Source organism: Pagrus major, chromosome 13 (genome assembly GCF_040436345.1).
Source record: "Pagrus major chromosome 13, Pma_NU_1.0".
NCBI lineage: Eukaryota > Metazoa > Chordata > Actinopteri > Spariformes > Sparidae > Pagrus > Pagrus major.
The window spans coordinates 7126927-7151462 of NC_133227.1; the positions used below are offsets into that span (position 1 = coordinate 7126927).

General features: G+C 40.2%; 1 protein-coding gene and 4 non-coding genes across 5 annotated transcripts in view; 1 reads left to right on the top strand and 4 right to left on the bottom strand.

The window, feature by feature from the left end:
* LOC141007537 (neurexin-2-like) overlaps positions 1–24536 on the top strand; it is a 103341-nt gene that overhangs the window by 26361 nt on the left and 52444 nt on the right. The window contains exons 6-12 of the mRNA XM_073479899.1: positions 598–801; positions 4940–4966; positions 9612–9731; positions 9812–10193; positions 12658–12848; positions 13718–13891; positions 14930–15049. Coding sequence (XP_073336000.1) covers positions 598–801; positions 4940–4966; positions 9612–9731; positions 9812–10193; positions 12658–12848; positions 13718–13891; positions 14930–15049 — 1218 coding nt within the window. The remainder of the gene's footprint in view (positions 1–597; positions 802–4939; positions 4967–9611; positions 9732–9811; positions 10194–12657; positions 12849–13717; positions 13892–14929; positions 15050–24536) is intronic.
* Positions 22339–22411, bottom strand: trnar-acg (transfer RNA arginine (anticodon ACG)). The gene has a single exon. It is a non-coding gene; the product is annotated as a tRNA-Arg (tRNA).
* Positions 23206–23278, bottom strand: trnar-acg (transfer RNA arginine (anticodon ACG)). The gene has a single exon. It is a non-coding gene; the product is annotated as a tRNA-Arg (tRNA).
* Positions 23509–23580, bottom strand: trnah-gug (transfer RNA histidin (anticodon GUG)). The gene has a single exon. It is a non-coding gene; the product is annotated as a tRNA-His (tRNA).
* On the bottom strand, positions 23937–24009 carry trnar-acg (transfer RNA arginine (anticodon ACG)). Its single transcript has one exon. It is a non-coding gene; the product is annotated as a tRNA-Arg (tRNA).

Below are 24536 nucleotides of genomic sequence, written 5' to 3' on the forward strand. Positions count from 1 at the left end.
ACATGTTTAATGAGAGCCGTGCTGTGGACTCAAAGTAACCCTCTGTGTTCACAAAGCAGTCTAAGTGCCAATGAAAGGACAAAAGAAAAAATCAGGTCTTTTTTGTCATTGAAGCCATTCAAAAGTAAATTCTCCTTAGAGAACAGTGATTCATCAATGAATTTTCAGTATGACGACGTTGCCAGTGCTTCATTACAAATGCAGTGCTGCAGAGTGAAACGGCCTGAATCACTCTGCATTCACCATGCAGATGGTTTTTCTCACAGAGAGGCCAAATTACGCAGACCATTGGCAGCTAATAGTATGTGGATATATGGAAATCCCCCTTGTATTGCGCTATGATGGGTATAAATCCCTCTGAAATTTGATTGCAGCTGTAATCTAGCCACTGTCTTCACATGCTCCAGGCCTTTTCTGCCATCTGGTGCGACTGATGAAAACTGCAATCTAAAATTATATCATGCGGCACGCGAGATATGCTCCAATAGAATTCAGGTTTCATTCCTTAAACGCCACTTTGTGTTTTTAATTTTTTAGTATTCTGATTCCCTCTGGGGTTCAGTGTCTGCTAACACTTTCTCTCCCTGAAATCCCCAGAGGCCACCATGGTGAGCTATGATGGCAGCATGTATCTGAAGGTGCTGCTGCCAAGGACGATACACACGGAGGCCGAGGATGTGTCCCTCCGCTTCATGTCCCAGAGGGCCTTTGGGCTGCTGATGGCCACCACCTCTCAGCAGTCAGCGGACACCCTGCGTCTGGAGCTGGATGGAGGCAGAGTGAAGCTCACTGTGAACCTGGGTAATGCTGCTGCTGCGGCAAATGCGAGCAGATAATACCCGTTGACCTTTTAGGACGTGTCACCTAGCTAGAGTTCTCATGGAATTAGATTTGTCTCAGACTCTCCCATACACATCCTCATTCACAATAACTACAGTTGCTTAAAAAGAACGATAAGCACAGCCTTGATCCTTTTGCACTCAGTAATTTAAATTAAATTGAATGATCAGTTTCAAATTAAAGTGATAACATAATGAAATACAGACTTCATATTTTGGATGTAATGTAGAATAAAGTATATCCTTTAAACAGTTATTATATGAACTAATGGTTTTGTTCCTCGCATCAGCCAGATTTTAAAAAGACATAATTTGGAGTCTGAAAGCAGTTCATCTATTGATGGAATTTAAAGGAATAGTTTGACCTTTCGGGGCAAATATGCTTATTCACTCTCTGATGGTGAGTTGGAGGAGAAGATCGATACAGCTCTCATATCTGTCCATGAACTATAAGGCTACAGCCAGCGGGGGAAACAGCTAGCCGGGCTATGTCAAATGATAACAAGATACACCCACCACGACCTCTTCCTTGAGCTATTTTTCATGTATTTTAAAACAGAATTGTAAACAGTTTAGAGTTTTACGGGGGGTTATGTTTGTGACTACTTCTTGGCTTCACACAATAGCTTCCTGGAGTCTTGGCTGGTTTCCTGGCAACCATGCAGAGCCAAGAAGTAGTCTGATACATGTTCCCCAGTAAAATGGTGACTTGTATTTACACTTGCATTGTTGTTAGCTGCAGAGAGCGACTGACTGTACAGAGAGATATGACGGCATTATTAATCCACTCATCTAACTCGCCACCAGAAAGAAAATAAGTGCATTCAGCAAAGTGTTTGCTTTTAGTCACCCAGGGTTTACTACAGACTAGGGCAACAATTGCCACCAATTTTTTTTTCTTCAATGTATTTTTATTGAGCGCCGACATTGGAAGTTGTACAGTCACAAAAAAAATACAAAAACGCAGAAGTACAATGCTCAACCCCTAACCTCCACTCCACCTCAGCCTCAGGCAACAAACAAAAATGAGAGGGAAAAGAAATAAAGAGAGAAAGAAGGCACACAATGAGGGAAATGCAGAGGTGAACAACCAAAGAAAATGTGTCTTTTTCAAATAAAAAAAATATATATATATAAATGTTAAAAAACAAATTCAAAAATGTTAAAAGCAATAAAAGATAATACAGTTCGAACTGACTCAGTCATTTGAATTTCAACTGTTTTGATAATTGATTAGTCGTTAAAGTAATTTTTCAGCCCCTCAAATATGGAGATTTCCGGCTTTTCTCTGAAATCATTTTAAATCTTAAAATTTTGGGAATTTGGACTGGCAAAACAAGACATTTAAAGACATCTCCCTGGACTTTAAGAGACTGGGATGGATGTTTTTCACTATTTCATGACATTTTATTGACCAAACGATCAATCGATCAGTCTAGAAAATCATCTGCAGATGAATCGATAATGAAAATCATCGTTTGTTGCAGCCAATGCATTTAGATAGTAGCCTATGTGCCTTAACCACTAGACCACCAGGACACAATTATTTTCGAATTTTACTTTGAAGTAGAACTTAAAAGCACATTTTTACCTGCATTAAAAAGCCCACAGCACAGAGGTAGACAGGTAACATGGGGAGCGTAAGAGAGGGGTATGACTTGCAACAAAGGTCTCAAACCATAATCCAACCGTAAGTATCCATGGTTAGAAGGTATGCACCTTAACTATTTGTTAACTGGGGCGCACCAAATGTGTATTTTTACACATCAGTTAGAGAATAATCACCTTTTATTTCAGGAATAAAACAGGAACAACAAATACAAAAAAAGAAGATATAGTACAAAACTAAACAATAAAAAAACAGGATGTTTAATACTTTTTAAGCAACTGCAGGTGTGTATATTCTGCCCTCCCCCCTCTCTCTCTCTCTCTCTCTCTCTCTCTCTCTCTCTCTCTCTCTCTCTCTCCCTCTCTCTCTCTGTCTCTCTATGTCTCTCTCTCAGTTTATCCAGTGGTCAGGTCCCATCTGACCGTCTCGGCTCTTTCAGCCCTTCAATGGCTTGTCTGCAGTTCAAGGAGAAGGCAGTCAGAGACCAGATCCATCATTACTCTGAGATATTACCACTTAGACCGCTCACGCCGTAGATGTGACCGCTGTAGTTCCCTCCCACCACATTTACTGGCCTGTCCAGTTTAGAGTCGCTTCAGTGAACAGTGGGTGCCAGTGATGGACTCACACGCACACACACACACACACACACACACACACACAGTCTCTCTGGTCTCTGGCTGTCTGTATCCACTGCTCTGTGATGGTTGACAGCTTGAGAGCACACCTCAGCCACATGACTTACACCAATGTATTCACTTACAGTTGGATAAATCGGTTTCATTATTCAGACCATGCAAAGGATAATCGGGTGAATCCATTTTAAGTGCAAAAGTGTGAATATTGCAGATGGATTTAGAAGACGTTAGCTCTAGCAGACATGAGCAGATGTTAGCAGAGTGTCACATTTGTGCTTTTTTTTTCATGGTGTAAGGTTCATTGTGGCTGCAGGTTGTGCAAATCGCCCTTTTCCTCTGTATTAGACTTGGATGATGTATTACCATCGGGCCAGAAGTTTGGGTTTAAGAGTGAAGACGGATCAAAGTTTGAGAGTTTGCGTAGAGGTGCATCAGTACAGCAGGTGACATTTTTTTAGCCAAAGTATGATAACCCTTACAGCAGCGCTACATAACAACTGTTCAATCTTTACATGTATCAATCACTTTTTCATCGCTCCTCTCTCCTACAGAAAACCCTGCTCCTTAAACGCCTCGTCAGTAGTTCCGCCTTTAATTCTGTGACTTTGTGACATCACACTACGTGACCATGTCACACATTTTCATAATTTATACCTAGCGACAAGTTTGGCACACAAGAATTGATTTAGCACAGCTGCTCTGTTGTTGTTAGCTGTGCTGGCTCAGGCATGTGTGAACTGACCAATCAGAGCAGACTCGTATTCAGGAGGGGTGCCTTAAAGAGACAGGAGCTAAAACAGAGCGTTTCAGACAGAGGTGGAATACAGTGCTGCAGCACTGGACAGTATGAGAAAACTGATTTTTGAGCATTAAAGCATGTAAAACTCTTCTAGTAGTAACCCAAAATAAAATCATGAACCTGAAAATTAGCATAATATGTCTCCTTTAATGCTGCTGGACAGTGTATTTCTTAAGGAAGATTTTCCGCAACAGTCCAAAGGATGTGACTTTATGCACGTTCTCGCGTGCCATGTCTCAGTGTCTCTCTTCAGTCTGAGAGTCTGCTAACATAAACTAATGACTAAATGACACATTCATGACCTTCTCCTTTGTATTCAGTAAAATAGTTTAATAACTTATCCTTAACAACACATTCTATTAATCCACGTGCACAGAATATGATATACAAGAGGCTGATGCTTAGATCTGACAGGAAACTAGTACTTAATTTAAAATTCATTATAATAACAAAGATTACTATGACCGAGAGTGGCTCTGTGTCATAAATTCATGATGCTCGTTTAGGTGATAGGCTTTAAGATGGATAATTCGGATTCACATCTTCACATCTTCAACCAAATCTGACACAGCTTCCTTTTCTGTTATCAGCCTCACACACTTTTCCTCACAGCGCTGCAAGTTCGCCTTTTTACCCCGAAGAACGTGTTAGTATCAGCCGTTGCATCAGAAACAGTCAAATTAATTTGCCGACGCTGAATGTAAGCAGCCGCATCGGAGCCGATACCGATGCTAAAAATAATACTGGTGCACCTCTGCTTTTATGGTCAATAAAACTCTTATTGATCCCGACTTTGATCTCGCCTATTGTACTCCCAGCAGTGCCAGACACACGCTGAGGTTCTCCTTTTTTACTCGCTGTTCCTTTTTCTAACGTTATGTGCACCACAGGGAGGAAAGTGGCGGTTTAGACTCTCCAGGCTGTCCCCGGATGGTGGGCTCTAAAAAGCACTGAACTGTCTGCAGAATGTACCTTGAAGGATGTGAAATATTCTCCTCTTTTATGCTGTTCCTTTTTTCTTTTAATCTCACCATCTCACTCTCTCTCTCACCAGATTGTATCAGGATAGACTGTAATCTCAGTAAGTGTCTCCTATGATTATTTACTGTACCATGATTTAGAGAACACTGTGCACTGTGGTATAATCATATGCCTCTTGCTCTATTCCCTTATCAAACACAACGCAAGTCATTTATTCTGGCCTACAATTTCCCTTGTTTACTGTTGCTTTTATCCTACTCACAAGCATCATTATAAAGATAAGTAAACGAATGAGACTTCACTGTGTTGTATGGTTAAATATAATTGGATCTTTTTGCTCTACACCCACAAAAATCCACATTATAGTAACAATTTGAATTACACATTTTCTCATTATTGCGATGCATTAATGTTGTAATCAAATGGAGCTAAATTTGACATACAGTAGTCTGCTGTTGTGCTGCAAATGAGTGTCATTCATTTGCCTGTGACAAATTTTCTCACACAGCTGATAATTGGGCGCAGTCCAAGTACAATCAGTAATTATCTGTGGAGAGAAAAGCAGTGCTCAGTCTCAGTTAGGAGAAAATGTGATTTTGTTAGTGGGTAATCACACTGCAGCAGCAGAGCTGAGTTAATTTAAAGCTTAGCCTGATATCTGATCAATAGATTAGTATGAGACAAGACTGTAAGCGATCAAAAAGACTCGCTTCTGCTTAGATGTTGAAACCGGATAGAGAGATTACAGTTGGTTGCAGCCAGTTCTTTTCATTTTGGGAAAACACGTCATGTAACATAATCTTTATGGGTAAATTAAATCACCAGATGCCAGTTTTAAATGAGAAATCATTTAAATATAATAAATGTCTAAATCTACCCACTCATCATACATCAACAGACACTTGTTATCTTCCTTTTGTTTTATAACCTAAAAATTTTAATTGGAGGAAACATCCTGGACCAGATGGTCCATCAAAATGCAAACTGAATGAACTGAATCAATGTCTAAAATCCCTCAGCAAGGGAGAAAAAATACTTCATAAAAACACTCAAGACAAGACAGGACAAGGGCATCCATCAAAGACATGTATCATGGACCATAGGGTATTTAAGTAAGCAAACATTATTCCATTGATCAAATGGAAGGCAGATCCTCCTCTGTATCAACACAATTGATTCTCTGTTATTTCATATTCTTTTGAAATGGAGTGGTCCTTTAGCTTATACTGCGGTAATGTTGGAATTTATGATGTAGATTGACGCTCCCACCTGATAGTGAGAGACAGGCAATTTAAGTCTTGGTTCAGACTACAGCAGTGGGAGAAAGAGATAAGAGCTATCGCCAGTGGAGAGGTGACCGCTTCTCTGATATAGATCATCCAATACAGCGGAGGCCTATGAATGCTTTAAAAATTATCACTACAATCGAGTGCCGGCTGAAAGCTTGTTTCCACCCCTCATGTTTGAATAATTCCTGGATCATTGTGAAATAAAACTGCTAATGTTCAATTTCTCACTGATTTGCAGACAGGCCTGAATATCAGCCATTATACTGTATTTATGCTCGCCTTTTGCAACAACTGTTTTTTGTGCTCTCAAACGTATTTCAACATTTCAGCATGCACAATAGAAAAACCAATAACCTGTAGTCTTCACTGTAATTTTGTCTCTTGTTAATCTATTGATCTGAGATGCTGATTTAATAGCTCTACAGCAAAAATGGTCACTTTTGCTGTTGCAACATATGTATGACGCTGAGCCTAAACGACAGTCTTTATGTTGAATGGATTACATTGTATTTCTCTGATCAAGGTGAGTAGTGTGTGTGTGTGTGTGTGTGTGTGTGTGTGTGTGTGTGTGTGTGTGTGTGTGTGTGTGTGTGTTTGTGTGTGTGTTTTCATTCATGGGTGTGTGGATGATTGAACAGAATTGAGGTGTGCATGTACCATTTCTATAAACCAGTTCAATAATCTATCTGCAGGAGTGACATTAATAGCCATTTTGAGTGGTTCATGGCACCCAGTAGAAAGTGAAATATGCAAAGAAATAATTATGCAGGTAGAAAAGAAAATATATTGCACACGTCTTATGAAAGGAAAGGTTGTATATATTTAATCCACACATATCTGCCCTAGAAGTTGCCCTCTCCACCAGCAGATGGCATTGTACCATCACACACTGTCCACAGAAAATGTGCACAGTACTGTGTGTGCACTTCTCTTTATGCACAATTAATCGTCTTCCTGGTCAGTTATACTATGTATATGTATGCTGCACCAGTGACCGCTGAAGAGTTTAATATTACAGATTAAGATGACGATGGATGGCTTGTTAATGGATTTTATGAAAATGGAGCTAAATTCTAAATTGCAAGAATGATCTGCCCAAATGATTTAAACAATCATCATTTAGTGAGCGCTGTCACTGGGGAGATAAGACTTTGCGGCATAGACTCATTGTGAATTTTGAACATCCTTGTTAAGAGACTGCTTTAGGGGATTACAGGATGAAGAATTCAGATTTCTCAGGTGAGGCATCTCGCGTGTGTAGCTTATTTCTGAAGGAATCAAAGAGACAGCCCATCTGCGGCCGCTGCTTGGAAGTTGTCAGGGGGAGGGTAATAGTTGTGAGAACAAATGTTGCTGCAATGCTCTTCATTAATTCTCTGGAATCCGGGGAATAATGGTACACTGCACACTTTTGAAATGAAGCATTTGTTCTACAAAATTACAAAATTACCATAGCGTGCTTTGATTAACACGCACATCCTGCGTTCAAAGTCTCAGCTCACTCATAATGCTGACCTGTATAACCGCACCATGCCTTTGAAGTCATCCTTGTTTGAAAATATTAATCAAATTCAATTTTAACTGAGGATCAAACTGGACAAAATAGACCCCGTACATGTGCAGCATGCTCTGGAGCCTCTGGAAGCTGAGCTTGTGAAGGGACGGCTCTTTGAAGGGAGCCCACATTTCAAAGGGTTTACAGTCAGAAGTGTGAATACATATCACACTACACCGTTTTACTACCCACTGCAGTGTTAGAGATAGATCACTATATGAAACACGGAGTGTGCAGTCAGTTTTACGATGTGTACTGAATTTATATGTACTGAGATAAAATTCATCATGACCCCTCTTTCAGATCAAGTTAGTTCTAGGGGTAGACCGGGGTAAGACTTAAGAACAATGTCTATTTTACTTTATAATATATATAAATTAAATCAATATATGTGGACAAGAACCAGAAATATCTGAACACGTCCTTCTTTCTAGTCAAAACCTGGCCTCTGACCTACATTACCCACACGTCGGAGATCCTTGTGTTTGATGCTAGTAGTGGCTAACATAGCCTCAAGGTGCTACCCTGAATCAGAGTTGAGGAGCGGGCTGCAGAGGTCTGGTTAGCACACCTCTTTCCACCGCCACACTCTCCATTTTCAGACTTGTTGTCTTTAGCACCAAAGGACACTCACTCAAGCGACGTCACTTGAGGCAAATTATGAGACTTTATTACGTTATGAAAGGCTAACGTTTGTCCCATACGCAGTCACATCAGCAGTCTCCAAGCCTTGTAAACAGCCATTATTGTGTGAAATTGTTGGAGATCCCGATTATGTATCTTTAAGTTTCCAACAAAATTATGCCCAGTTGATAAACACCTCAATACAATAAAACACAAGATAATACTTCTCTGGCCATGCAAGAATTTGCATTCAGTTCTTCTCTCTCGGTATTAAGTTGTTTGGGTTCAGACGCTGACTCGAGATAGCAGGGTAGCTCTCCTTTGAGAAGCACAGATAAGATGAATAGTCCCTACTATCTGGCGCTATCTGCTCTTTTATTACAGCAAATCTGGTGTGTAGCTCTGCGTTCGTGATAGGGGTTTACAAGGTAAACAATTCTCCTCTTGTGTTGGACATGATTCCAGCAAGTGGTTTGTTTTGTCATTACCTAACTAAGTCCATCAAATATAGAGGGAGCACGGTTTGACGTGATTGATCCGTCTGGTGTGCGCAGTCGATATTCAGCGGTTGGATGGTGGGTATTGTGCGCTGCGCTGCAAAGACACTTGATATGCAGCCCTGGACAAAGTCTCCTTTATTTCCCTGAGGATGAAACAGTGAAGTGTTCGAAAACCAGTTGATGTTTTCCATTTATTGCCCTCTGTACGTCCCCTGTAATTCTCCTGCACCCTGAGCTCAATTAGACAGACAAACCCCTAAAGGCGCAGTCAGCTTAGGCAAGGCATGGCCAATTAGTTTCCCAAGCGATGTCAGAACTCCTTTGAACTGCCGTGTCGGCCTGTTGCATAGGCACTGATTCGGGATGACGGTGCTGCAGTGGCATGCTTCTGCACTGTGACCTATTTTGAAACCAGTGAAAAAAGCAGAGGATAGTGCAGAAATTCTGACACTTAAAGCTGAATGTTTGAGCCAAGCCTCTAGATAACAACGAACATGTTTCCCCAAATGACCCCATAAAAAGAAACCATGCTATTTCAGTGGAGAAATGATTTTACACATTCAGTTTTTTTTTGTTTCATTCCTCATTTAACTTACAGTAGTGTTTAGTGAATGCAAATTATTGGTTGCAAGTAATTGTTAATGGCTGTACGTGTGTGAGCGATTCTGTAGGTGAATGAATGTATGCACCCTGACGGTGCTTGTCATGTTGAGAGAGGAAAGAGTGCATACTGAGCTGATATGGTATGATTGTCACTTGCCACCTTTCTCCTCTTAGGCAAGGGACCAGAGATACTCCTGGTAGGCGAGAAGCTGAATGACAATGAGTGGCACACAGTGATGGTGTTGCGGCGTGGGAAGAATTTGCAGCTCTCCGTGGACAATGTGACAGTGGAAGGTACGGTAGGAATGAAGGAGCTGTGCTTGCAAAGCTATTGAAAGGTATTTGAAATTTAAGCTGCGTGTTTGGTCTCATAGGCCTCATGACCGGCGCCCACACCCGCCTGGAGTTTAATAACATTGAGACGGGGATCATGACAGAGCGGCGTTTCATCTCCGTGATGCCTTCCAACTTCATCGGCCATCTGCAAGCTCTCTCCGTCAACGGGATGCTCTATCTGGACCAGTGCAAGAACGGAGACATCTCCTACTGCGAGCTGAATGCAAGATTCGGCATGAGGCACATCGTTGCCAATCCTGTAACTTTTCTAACTCAAGCCAGCTACTTGGCCTTCTCCACCTTGCAGGCCTACGCCTCCATGCACCTGTTCTTCCAGTTTAAGACAACCAGTCCAGACGGCCTGATACTTTACAACTCTGGGGATGGTAGTGACTTCATCGTGGTGGAGCTGGTCAAAGGGTAAGTGCTGGGGTGTTGATTGTTTTCATCATTAATCGATTAGTCTATAAAATCTTAGATTTGTGAAAAATGCTCATCACAATTTTTCAGGGTCTAAATTGACGTCGTCAGATTGTCTTATTTGTCAAACCATCAGTCCAAAACTCGAGGACTTTTAATTTACTATCATAAATGACAAAGAAAAGCAGCAAATCCTTATATTGAAAGCAACATTATGTAACATTTTTACCTTAAAATAACAGCTTAAAAATCATGTTGATGGTACAGTGTCTTGTAATAAGGTGAATGGTGTCTCTGTCTCAGCCACTCCGCCCCCCTATCACTTGTTTCTGCACTATGTAACTTCAGTGAGAGGGTAGCAACACCGCATTACATACATGTTTACTTCAACATACAAGTTTTCAACACCTAACATTGTTATGCTGTAATGAGTTTTGCTTGTAGTTAGCACCTACATTACTTCTGACACATTGTTACAGACCTGGGATTTGTATTTACCACAGTGGTGTTGCACTCAGAAACTGTGGGGGGCGCATACCTCACATATGCCCACATATAACATATATATTATTATAACATCCTAACGAGGAGGACGTACTGTTGATCTGCCTTTTCTGCTCTTCAATAACATAAAACCACAAAAAAAAACACCCTGCTGCCATCTGGAAAATGATACAGAAGTATCCCCTACCATACTGTAGCACCAAACTATGGAGAAGCTTCATTCCCCAGGCTGTGAGACGCCTCAATTCATCCTCCACACTCCTACCTAGTTTGTTTTTGTTTAAACCCTTGTGCTTTAAAAAATGATAATAACTTTACCTTGCAACCTTGTAAAAATGTACCCTGTAAGGGGGTGAAAGTGCACTTCACAGAAAAATGTTCTGCAGAGTAATGGCCTCAATTTAAAACTACAACATTATATAAAACAAAATAAAAGAGGTCGGCCTTCCTAACACAGCTTAGTACAAATATTTATGTCCTTCCTGACACCATCAGATGATGATGATAGACTGGAAAGGGGAAAAAAAACATGTTTAAACGGCATCTGAACTGCATTTAACGGGTCAAACACACTTAAACAAACTCACTTGAGCCACTCACTCACCAAACAATGGCTTTATAGTAGATTTGTCCAGCTTAATTGACGTGTTTGGCAGTGGTTACACCTGATGAGGGGCAGCCTGTTCCTCCTCTGAGGCCTCTCCACGGGCACACTGACAGTGTGGCTGTGTTGAATTTCATGGACATCAGGAGAGCTCAGAAGATTGTTGCACGAGTGTGCATGAAAAGCCATGTTCAATGATTATTTTTTCTATCCGCCCAATGTGCAGATAATTGTTGAACTTATGTAACACAAGTAATGGGTTATTAGTTTGGATTGTAACTGTAATGTGATTACTGAATTTAGGAACAGTAACGCGCCACACTACTGCATTACAGACCAATTGTTGTTTGACCCAATACTGCAATCGAATAATTGACTAATCGTGGCAGCTCTGGTCAGGATGAGGAAAGATAGAAGGGGACAGGAACAAACTATTTATATATACCTAATTTTGTACTTGTATAGTCTTTTGTTTCAGTGCTGCAATATGTTTGCAAAAACTGAAGGCATATGAATAGTCTACCTTCCTTTATTCTTTAAGTTACCTAATCATGCTTCTCATCTCGAATCCATCAGCCTGCAGCACTACAGAGAGACAGAAAATAGCTCTAAAATCATCTGTTCATCATGAATTATTTTGTTAAAGGCAGAGAAGAGCTGAGAGGAAGCATGAGTGCCAAAACAATAGCTGCCGTTACGACAGCATCAGTGTCATTCTCACACGAGGACCGACTCATGCACATTTGGTTACCAATATGTCCCAAATGTTTTATTCATTGTAAATACTTTTTTTTGTTACAGAGAGAATAGCAGAGAAAGGTTGTCGAAAACAAAGCAAGCGAAGCAACAATTGCAGCTTCCCACTGTCAAACCTCGCACAGACTTTCTCTCAGTAAGCAATTAGTCAGCAGGAGGCCTTGTTCAGCTCCGCAGCCTGCAACAGAAGCTCCAAAAATGGCAACCAACACTTCAGTCACAGTTTTCCGACTGCTCAGTGTTATGTGTGAATTGTAGCAGCTTGGATGCTGCTTAACTTTGATTCAGACGAGATCTAATTTTTGACAGTGCACTGTCTGCTTATCAAGTTTAATATCAACATGATGGCATCTCTTAAGCCTTAATGTGTGTGTTTACGTACACGTTCAAGCATTTGAACATTTCTGACTTTGAGCCGCCTCTGTGGTAGTGTAACAAAAGAGACAGCAGCTGCGTAACCCTGATGCGCTAATCACACAGCAGTCTCATCCATAATGTAATTGGATTATTCAGCTGTCTAGTTTGTAAATGACGTAATGTTTGCAGAAAAACAATACTGGATAAGAAATACTGATTGTAAACATGTGCGTTGTCCTGTAGGTACATCCATTATGTTTTTGACTTGGGAAATGGTCCGTCACTTATGAAGGGAAACTCTGACAAGCCACTCAACGACAACCAGTGGCACAATGTGGTGATCTCCCGCGACAACAACAACGTGCACATCCTGAAGATTGATTCCCGCACTGTCACTCAACACGCCAACGGAGCCCGCAACCTGGATTTAAAGGGTAACTTATCTGAACACTTGAAAGCTTTTTATCAGAAGTGACACTGTTAACTGTTCATGCCTCTTCTGTCACATTCTGTAATGTCAAACAGTTTTCAATTATATTCCAGCACATTCACTCTAAAATGTAGATTATCCTGCATAGTTGTGAGTAAAACGTGTTGATGTTATTTTTTGGAGGGGAAAATTATTAAACGATACATTTTAAGGCTGCAAAGTAAATCTCAAGCTTATTTTTATTTTTGAATGTTTGTTCTCCTCACACAAACAAGAATACACACTGACTGTGATGTAACTTAAGCAGTCACCAACTTGTTGAGAGTTGAGATGAAGGCAGTGATCCAAAAAACCAAGATGGCCATAATGCCAAATTTGAGGCTGCAAAATGGTGGTCCACAAACCAATGTTTTTTATTGTGGTTACTGAACTACACTTTGTTGAGAGGTGTTTAAATGTTTAGTCCTTCATATTGAGCTGCATGAGGAGGGCAGACTTTTCAAAACATCTCTGAATATAATGCAGTCCAGCATGACACCACTACTAACTATGACCAAAATGCTAAAACATGAAGCTGATTTAACACCTCTATGCCAGTGTCAACACAAACACAACATTATAGGCATCATTAAAGCAGTCTTTATGGAAGACCACTTGTATTGGATTGCATAAGATTGTTAGGCTGTACCTAGTGAAGTGGCCACAGAGTGTTTGCTCATATTTGCACCATAAAGTCGAATTTATTCAGTATTATTGCATTTTTTATTAATTTCCTGATTATTTTTAGAGAAGATACACCAACATGTACTCAGTTGTGATAAATAAAGGGATTTCGAGAGAGAATTTCTGCTGACCAGCTCCTCTATCTCATAGGTGAGCTGTACATTGGCGGTGTTGGGAAGAGCATGTATGGCAGCCTGCCCAGATTGATAGCATCCCGGGAAGGTTACAAGGGCTGCCTGGCATCTGTGGACTTGAACGGGAGACTCCCCGACCTGCTGGTCGATGCCCTCCACAAGGTGGGAGAGGTGGAGCGCGGTTGTGGAGGTGAGGTGGGGGGGGGAACGCTGGGAAGTCTGAAACACCTGTGAATCATTCCTATAATCTGATTTCTTACTGTTTCCAGCGAGAGGAACTCAGAGTGGCTGCTCACGGAAAACTAATTACACCACATTTGTTATGGTATTAAACAGCTTTGTTGAATGCCCCATTATGATTGGCCAGTGAACAATTTCTGCGGTTTTATTATTTCCGATTATACATGCTAACACGTAATGATTTCAAGTCCAGCTGCTATTGTGGAGCGCTAATCAGCCAAGAAAGCACTCAGTAGAGCGCAGAGCTTTGCCAAGTTTTAAGAGTCTCAAGTCATCTCCCCTGGTAGCCTTTACTTTTACCGGAAATGCTGGGTATGATAAAAGAGTTATGTAAGTGTACTCAAAGTTTGGCTTGAGGGTGACACTTAGGTAAAGGTCGTGGAGTCTCAAAAAGACAACAGACATCTTCCTCTGTGGCGCGTGAATAAGCAAAGCCAACAATATGAGTTACTGGTGAGGAGATTTGATGATTAGAAAATGATTGCTGCCTTAATCATGCAGCAGGGTCTCCAAAATAAAAAATAAAAAAAATGATGATGATTAATGATTAACCCTCCTCTTGAGGCAGCAAATCTGATTGTTACTTTGGAGACTATTTTGGTCATAGAACATCTGGATTAGTGGAGTTAAAGAGAAAAGGTCAATTTGTTTTAGATAAGGTGGTCACAGTGACAGAAACACAGAGAATTGATCATGTTATCTTTGACCTTTAGTGGAGGTGATTAATAACCAGTATCATTTGCATGATACAATAGCTGGTTAAGGACTGAAAAGCAATATAAAACTACTATGGTTGGAGGTTCAGCATTCCTTTCCCTGGGAATCATAAGTATTAAAATCACTCTGTACGAAGACTAACATCTTTAGTCTTATTTTGCAGTAATGACCGGCTCTTCATTAAATATTTAATTCCCATTGGATAAAAATGAAGATGCATGCATAAAATGGGGAGAAAGCACCTGGTAAATCTGCCGTCAACACCCTGCAGGGCCCAGCACCACCTGCACGGAGGACTCCTGCCACCACCAGGGAGTGTGTCTGCAGCTGTGGGAGGGCTTCTCCTGTGACTGCACCATGACCACCTACGGGGGGCCGTTCTGCAGCGACCGTGAGTGCAGTTGTATTACGTCTGAATGGGTAGACAGGAGGGGAAAGTCTGCTTTGGTTTAAATACTCCACTGGTCACTACAGGGTAATGACCAGATCTCACAGCTGAGTAATTGGTCAGTTGGAAGTGTCTGTAAAATATGAAATCCCTTATACACATTCAGTCAGACATGTGTTGGCTTAAAGCAGGCGTTCTCAAAGTGTCACAGCCTTCAGGAACATTTTGTTTTACATTTAATAGCCGACATTTAATACACCACTCAGCTACTGCAACAGGCAACTTGTTAGTGTCATCAATGCAGTTGAGATTGAAAAGCCATCACAGTTTAGGATAATCAGAGGATTCAGGAAAAGTGGATCAACTCTTGCTTCGTCCGACGATTGTGAGACCAATCACAAGTCCTCCAACACGTACATGTGCAGCCCACAATCATTGAATCCTTGAATTGGCAGTCGGACATCAAAACTTTGAGAACTCCTGGTTTAAAGGCTGTAACAATGAGCCATGACAGATGTCATCCTAGGTTACTCAAATTATGTCCTCTCACAGCCACTCAATGTGGGTGTCAGGGCAGCCTGGTGGTAACTCGTTGGCCAGTCTATCATACGTTTTAAAGGGAAAACAGCGTATCAAAGAAGACAAAGAGCCGTGTTTAATCTTCAGAGAAACACATTTTTCAGCTTATCTAACTCAGCGGTTTCCAACCTTTTTGGCTCGTGGACCCTACTTGTGGCTTCTCTTGACAGGAGTTGACAGTATTTTTTCCTTTGAAGGATTTTAGAGCCCTGAAGAAGTGAAAGCACGAGGTATTTCACGAACAAAAAGCAAAAATTCTGAAAGAAAAAGCCAGCAAAACATTAACATAATTCTGTGTAACTGAAGTATTTCTTTGCTTTTATGTTCCTTTAATCATCTGGTGGCTCCTAGTTGTTTTTATTTGGGACGCTTTGGTTGGGAACACTGATCTTACTTGCTGTGATTGTTTTTGGTGTAATGAACTGCCGACTTTTCAGATATATCTGCCCTTACAACTACAAAACCACACAAAAGCAACAACACGTTGACAGCAGTAGAAGCACAAGTGGTATTCTCTGTGATTGATTACACATTTTGAGCAAGTTTGGAGGATATGCAAGTTATTTTTCTCCCTGTATAGAAGTGAACTGAAACCAACTGCTGCCTGGAAGGTAGGAAATCAATCTAAAGACTTGTGGTGTGCTTTGGAAAATGATCAGCAGTGATGCAAAGTTTAAGTTATTTATAGTCAGTGGGTAAAGCTTGCAAAAACACCACTGAAAGAGTCCTTTACAAACAGCACCAGTAATGCAAAACATTAATGATTGAACACTCTTCAGTCGTATGTTTATTTAAGTTTTTCATCACTGACCTTGTGCAGTTTGAGTGTTACCTTGTACTGAATGTGTTGAAGAAATATGTCTACCTGTCATGGCTCTATATTTCGAAACACAGACATAAACTGTTTAAATAAGAGAAATTGCGTATATTGTGCATGCATTTGAATACACAGTGAATTTCTAACTGGAGGGATCGATGGCGCGCCAATCGCACATGACACATTGACAGCAGCACATTTCAAAAAATCTCTAGTCTGATTGCTGCTTCCACTATAAAGAGCCCTCTGTGTCTAAAATAATAAGACGCGACTTTTACCAGAAGCTTTTCATACTTATAATAGCAGGAGATTAACATTAAGCTTATTGGTCCAGTGGTCATGGCAAGTTAAGCTTCATTTGCTGCAGAGTCATTTAGAATAACTGCAAGAATTGTGCCTTCCTGGTAATCATTATTAAAATGTGCTGTTACGCAGCATTGTTTTAGGAGAGGGCATTACATTCTCAAAACTCTGTAGGGGGGCTATCTGAGGCTAATTTGATGGTAATAGTGAGTGTAAAACAGCCATGTTTGCATGAAAATAAATATCTGACATTTAGTCTACAGTATTTGTAAGGGATAATACCCGACGAGATGTTCATTATCAGGAATTAATGGACGACGTGGAGGCCAGGTATTTCCTTGAAGGGAATCATCCCGCTTTTACCATGGTCACTTGCCAAAGAAAAAGCTCTGTTTGAGGATCAAGTTTGACTAATAGCTGGAAACAATCATTACAGCCTAATGTAATGAAAACGTTGTTCAGTACTCGAGTAAATGGGACAGACCGAAATCTTCTTTTTTCTGTTTTTTGTTGTTTTTCAGTGTTTTCTATTTTTGTTTGTTTGTTGTGTTTTTTTTGTTTTTGTTTTTTAACCTTTAAATATTTCCCTTATAATACATTACCTTTTATCCTGGTGCCTTGTTAAATGTGACTTCTCACTAAGAGGAAAGCTCTGCACTATTTGTATTTGCTGTCATGATGCCTATATACTTTGTTTTGGTATTGTTACATTGTCATTGGCAAATGACAGATAAAGCTTTGACAGAAAAAGTAAACTGGACAGACCTTAGATACGACGTAGCATCGGGAGATAAACTAGACCTGTCAGCTCATTGAACCCTTCGGCTCAGCTGTTAGCTAGATACTGTAGCTTACATAATGCTCACACAATTGAAAGTCAATAACATTGTATACGGGAGACAAACAGTAAATATAATTTCTCAACAGGTTAAACAACAACAACAAGACTTGCAAGCTAACCAGCCACATCACTGTCGCCAAATAAATAAAAATGTTCATGAACAAATGAGCGGCCGGTCAAAGTAGAGAATTAAACACTGAATGGGATGTGAGACGATCGCTTGATACAGTAGGCTCAGAGGGACAGTGTAGCAGGGCTGAAGGGGGGAGTAAACGCACGTAAGTCCACTTAGGTTACCAACTTAATCATTTACTACAGTGTAAGTGTCGGCTACCTCTTGCAGCTTGTGTGTTACGAGTGCCATCCTGTGTTGTTCAGAGGATGACGCGTTGAAAGACAGAAGGATTTTGTGTCGAAAATAAGATATTCATATTTTTTTTATTTCGTTTATTTCAAATGTGGAGGTGTCTGCAGCCATTCGATGCCAGAGCCACTCATTTTAGATACAGGATATAGCACATTCATTTGGAACGGCGAACTACTTGAGGAATTCGAGGTGTCTGTGTATCAAAAGTTAATTGACACCCTCCAGCCAATCACAATCAAGTATTCATCAAGTATGTTTATATGTAAGAAATTTCAATATTTTAAGAAAACTCACCTCATCATTGATCATTCTGAGTCATTTATTTAGTTATCTACACTGATCATAGTAACAGTCTAATTACAGTATTTAGGTAGTTAAGACATTGAATAAACTTTTTACTCGAGTAGACTCATAGTAATTACTTAAAGGCACTTTAGCTCAATATCAAAAAGCTGCTTTCCGCCTCCATTTGTCTCCACATGTTGTTTCATTAATCAGCTTGCTTCCAGTGTTACAAACTTACACACACAGCGGAATGTGCATGCTGCTGTATCTATTGATCTAACCTGAAAATCAATAGTTTGTCCTCCATAGTCTTTATCTACTACAAACCTTACTGCCCTAATACTGTGCACCTGGATGAAATGTATATTACGGTGTTCAAGCCGTTTTGTTCTTGCCGGCTGAGTGAGCAATGTGTTGGACTTAACAGGAGAGGAGAGCTGCCCTAGTTTACAGCTGTGTTTGTGCGTGTTTTATAATGAATTAATAATGAACCCAGGTAACAACCTCACAAATGCATGTCAGAGTGGGAAGAATACAATAAAATCATTTTTTTTTAAAAGACACTGCTACAGCAAGTGGCTGTAACATGTTGCTCTTTATTATTGTTTAATAGAAAGGAGCCACGTAATTTAAACATTCACACAGAATTTCCTTTTCAACAAAATTCGTGTCTTGGGTGATTTCAGTGGGTTCATTTGTAATTCAGCATTTCTTCAAATGAATAACTTCTAAAATTAGCCTTTTTTATTATGTCTGTTTCCATGCAGATAATAGTTCTCATCAGCTTGTTTGTCTAATTAATGCAAAAGAGAAAGTATGTTGTTGCTCTTTATTAAACATGATAAATATCCCAGTGGAGAGAGATTACACGTTAGTATGCAGTGTTTCAACCCAAATCACACATTCAAAGGAAACACCATGAAAAACTGTTCTTAACATCTTATTAGGAACATGAATTTATATTTTCAGTAATTGCTGCCGGTTTTGACGCATATCACATCATCTAAGTCTGGAATTCAAATAGCTGCCTAAGGCTAAACCTTCACAGCACGCTTTCTAACAAGTGTTGCAGGGCATGAATGCATGTACAGTAATATTTGGTTGCTAGAGATGCGAGATCTGGCTTTTTGAAGGGTACTAGATACAGATCTTGTTGATTTCAATGATGTAACAGTGCACTTCTGTCAATAGTGTTTTTAATACCAAATTTTTGGACAGGAGCAACAGCAAATATTTCATTTTTTATAACCAACAAATTCTCAGTAGAAAACCCTGAAAGAGCCCCTTTTACTGTAAGATTACAGGGTCCTTCAGAAGCACTGCTGTAAAACAAAGTGTTCTCCACCCATGCAATTATACAGGCGACTCTAGGGTATATTCCTGCATTTATAAGACTATTATTTAACAATTAACTGCGAAAAGAATAACATTTTCAAGAAAAACACAATTCCATTGCAGCATTTTTAGTTTTCATCTAGCAGTGTTCAGGGAGGACTCTCAATCACTGGGGTGGTAAATGGCATGGCTGACCGACATCAAAGGTCAAACCAATACATCAGTTCCAACGCAGAGGAAATAACAAGCCTCATGCTTCACATTGAGCCATCATCAAAATCATTAAAACAAATGGAAAATGTGACAATAATGTGAAAACACAAACAAGTATGTAGGCAGGACAATGGTCCTGCAACTATCCGTATTAGCTGGTGAAGCCTGTCTCATCCGCAATCTGATGCTTTGTTTATCTCACCAACATTAAAGGCTAACAAATAATCCTCCCATCCTTGTCTTCGTCCGTGTCTGTGCATCAGCCCAGAAGGTCAGCCTCCAAGCAACCAGCATTAATAAGAAAGGAGAGTGGTGGACTTTACTGATTTTTGACCGTCTCTCTATCGTTCAAAACTCTGACTTCATAAGACCTCAAACAAAAGTATGGACAGTTGTCAAACAACTAAGGCTGGTTTGCGCCTGAGCACGTTTATATTCATATACAGAAAGCAATTTACCATGTATGCTACAAACATCTGCGCTAATTACCTCGAGGTCATCATCTCATCACCAAAGCCACACAGATATATAATGATGTTCTGTGCTCAATTTCAGCTCTTCTTTCTGTAAACATATGGAGAGCGTAATTATTGGTTAACCTCTGCAGTCGCAGACGATTGTTTTGGCATATTCATTAACTGCCTGCTTGTGTGCTTGCAAATGCCTGTGTGACTGTCTATATATATATTTCCAAGCAAATACTACTCCTATTCATGCCATAACACAATGTACAATTTTTAACTTCTTTTAAGCCTATAAAAAACTATGACAACTGTGACAAATATATTCTCTTCCCATGTCTTTGATATGAACAATACAGTGTTAAAACACACAGTAGGCAATCACTGATTTTAACCTAATATGACACAACTGTTCCTGCGTCTTTTTCTCCAGTCATCTTCTCTGTCCTCCCACCACTTCCACATACAGCATACACCCCACACATTTGACAAACATATGAAACACCTCTTGAAATGGCATTTACTTAACCACAATGCTAGCACCCATCAGCCATCTGCAGAATGGAAACCACCTTTGCCATTAATAAGTCAACATTTCCTTTGAATTCTTTAATTCCCATGGATGTGAGGCAGACAATAAATTGAGCCTGTAGCCTCCAGGCATGCAGGCAAGGTACAGTAACACAGCACTAGACAGCAGCTGTCTTCCCTTTCTGTTTCATGTGGCAGTTAGCATGCTTTGAATCCAGGTTTCATTTTATTTATGCCAAAAGAACAAAAAAAAATCCATTTCCAAATGTTATCAAAGGATCCTAAGTAAAGAAGCTTTATGCTAACCTGTGCAGTATGCATACTATATATAAGATAACTTGGTATTTTCACATTGTTTGAATTATTAAAGGTTCTTTCTGTAGATTTGTAACCAAAACAATTGTGTATGTGTGTAGTGATGCTAAATGGCAATGCACTCTGTTGTACATGTCATAAAGTGTGACAAAACTGGAAGCCTAAGTGCTCAATCAAATCCAATATTTCCTTTGACCTTCACTTCAGGTGGAGTCATTCTCGATTATGAGTGTCTCCCAAAGGCCACAAGGATAATCCAGGATAGAAGTTCAGACATAATCTTGCGCCCCGGGACCGAGGCTCAAGAAGCACAGTGCTGTTCATAACGTGGTGACCCACCCGAAATAGACCTGTAAAACATGTCTGAATCGGGGCAATGTAAAGCCAATAGTCTGGACTGCACTCTGGATCAAATCAAGCAGATATGTCTTTAAGTGACTTACATACTTATTGTAAGAGCCCAGATACACTAAACCGACAAAAAAAAAGGATTAGAGGCGACAAAGGCCGACTGTTGCATCGCCTCACGTCACGTGTGTCTCAGCCAAATAGCTACAATTAAACACACTGCAAAGACTACAGCCGTAGGCTGACTAGCTCGTACGTTCTGCACCTGTTGGCCTGGTGCGTCAGGGACCTAAGTCTGACATATTGAACAGATTTGAATGGCAGCAGCCATTGCTTTCATATACACATACAAGTCATGTATGCAGACTTTGTTATTCCAGCATATGCTACATTCCCTTGTACCCTTAAATCCCTTAAATGCAGCTGATGTAAGAATAAATATATTCCACATCAATTTAAGAACTTCTAATTAGGAACTGTTGCAAATAAAGTGACATACAGTGAAATACAGTGTTTAATTATATTGAAGTGAAAGTATGAGGTAGTGGAGGTGGAGGCAGGTACCTCCACTACCCACTATCCTTGTATCCTTTTAGTGATATCATATTTTGAGCTTAGAATATAAACTACTACCACTACTATTTAAATTTCTATGTAATATAATATTCTGGATGATGTGTCATAAATGACAAATTTTACAGAAGTTTTATCAAGTGCAGCTCTGCACAGTATGTTCTTCAGGTGTAATTTCTTTTTAAAGATACCCATCTAATAACACCAAAAAAAAGAGGCTTCATGAAAGCCATGAAACTGAGGTATTCAGATGCCTTCTATTACATGTTGAAAGGTCACTTAGGTATTATTTGGTGATTTACAGTAACACACTAAAGGATACATTGAGCTAGCCAGGAGTCAAACCTAGAATCTTCTGATCCGTAGTCAGACGCGTTATCCATTGCGCCACTAGCCCTGCATGCAATGCTTGTGTAAACTTTGTTCACACAGCATGGTATGCCAACAGCTGTGGTCTACTTTGTAAACAATGGGGGGTACGCTGGACAAAAGACTGGTTGAGTCTGAATAAATAGGACCTTATACAGCAAAATTATCTGGAGTCGTCCAGTTTCGAAATATGTATATTGAAACAGAGGCTAAAAGTTAAAGCAATGACATAAAAGAAATACAGCTTACAGCTGCTGCCATGACCTGTATACAAATCAGGGTTGCTGCGGCCACAAAGCAGAGTACTAAACACTATATGAACACGTAGGGGAGTCCCTTCTTGTACTGAATATTGAATATCTAATGTTATACTATGTTATCTGGATGTAATATATTCTGAAATGAGACTTACATATTCCACAGAATGTTTCGCTAGCGCTGCTCTTTATGTTCTTCAAGGACTGACTGAAGGACCTGCTTGTTTTAGTGAGTCTCTGCTGTGAAGTCATATATTTAAGCTTTGAATATCTTAACCGATGTGTTATAGAAGCCAGTGAAGTTCATCAGAGGGCCCATCGAGTGCCGCCATGTATGTTCTTCAGCTGGAAATATAGCTTTTCAAAGATACTTATCGAGTAACACTGAAGAAAAAGGGCTTCTTGCTGGCTGTTACTGAAGGATGTAGATGGCTTCTGCTAGCTGTTGAATGGCCACTTTGGTATTATTTGCTTTTTTTTCATTTGCAAATGTGCTTTGATGCACAGTATGTAGTGTGAGCATTGACACGAGGACCAAGTCTCCCAGTAACGCTAAAGGTTACATCGAGCTAGCCAGGAGTCGAACCTAGAATCTTCTGATCCGTAGTCAGACGCGTTATCCATTGCGCCACTAGCCCTGCATTCAGTGATGTCTGAACAGCTGATTCCTCGCAGCATTTGATGCCAGCTATGGTTGGAAAGGGAAGCTGTTTTTCCTGAAAGCGAATAGAATATGGGGTTTTGCACAGTAAACGTATGGCGAGCCGTCTAGTTACAAAACGTCTACATTGAAGACGTATGTAGTTACATAATGTCTACATTGAAGCAAAGGCTGCAACGATATCAGAGATGTTCTGCTCACACGTGCTGCCGTGACCCGGATTCGAACCGGGGTTGCTGCGGCCACAACGCAGAGTACTAACCACTATACGATCACGGCCACTTTTTCCCTTGAGCACCTGCTTGTTTTAGTGAGTCTCTGCTGTGAAGTCATATATTTAAGCTTTGAATATCTTAATTGATGTGTTATAGAAGCCAGTGAAGTTCATCAGAGGGCCCATCGAGTGCCGCCATGTATGTTCTTCAGCTGGAAATATAGCTTTTCAAAGATACTTATCGAGTAACACTATGAAGAAAAAGGATTTCTTGCTGGCTGTAGATGGCTTCTGCTAGCTGTTGAATGGCCACTTTGGTATTATTTGCTTTTTTTTAAATTTGTAAATTGTGCTTTGATGCACAGTATGTAGAGTGAGCATTGACACGAGGACCAATTGCTTCACACGCTAAAGGTTACATCGAGCTAGCCAGGAGTCGAACCTAGAATCTTCTGATCCGTAGTCAGACGCGTTATCCATTGCGCCACTAGCCCTGCATTCAGTGATGTCTGAACAGCTGATTCCTTGCAGCATTTGATGCAAGCTATGCTTTTCATGGGTGGTGTACTGAGTACTTTGTTATGATGGTCTGAATATTAAAAGTAGTACTTTTTTCTGTATTGTTTTTGTAATTGATGCGTTACAAATGACAATCAGGTTCCACAGAACATTGATCTCGCACTCCTGTCTGTTCTTCAGGAACAAATTTGTGTTTCATTTGTGTTTCTGAATCATCTTTTTGATTTTATTCAACATGGCCGCACGCACATCAGTATTTTATTTATTTATTTTATAAGCGTCCAGTGAATTGATGTATTTCATATTCATAAAGTGGAATCTGGAATTAATGCACTTAGACACATGTATCTATCTATTTTTCAGGTTTTGCAATTCATCTGAGTTAATGTTCTTGGTGAGATTTGTGAATTAAAGGGTGAGATAGATTCGTCAATATAACAGCTTGTGGTAGACTGTCCAGGGTGTGCAGGATGGATTGATGGATGGATGGATGGGTTGGTGG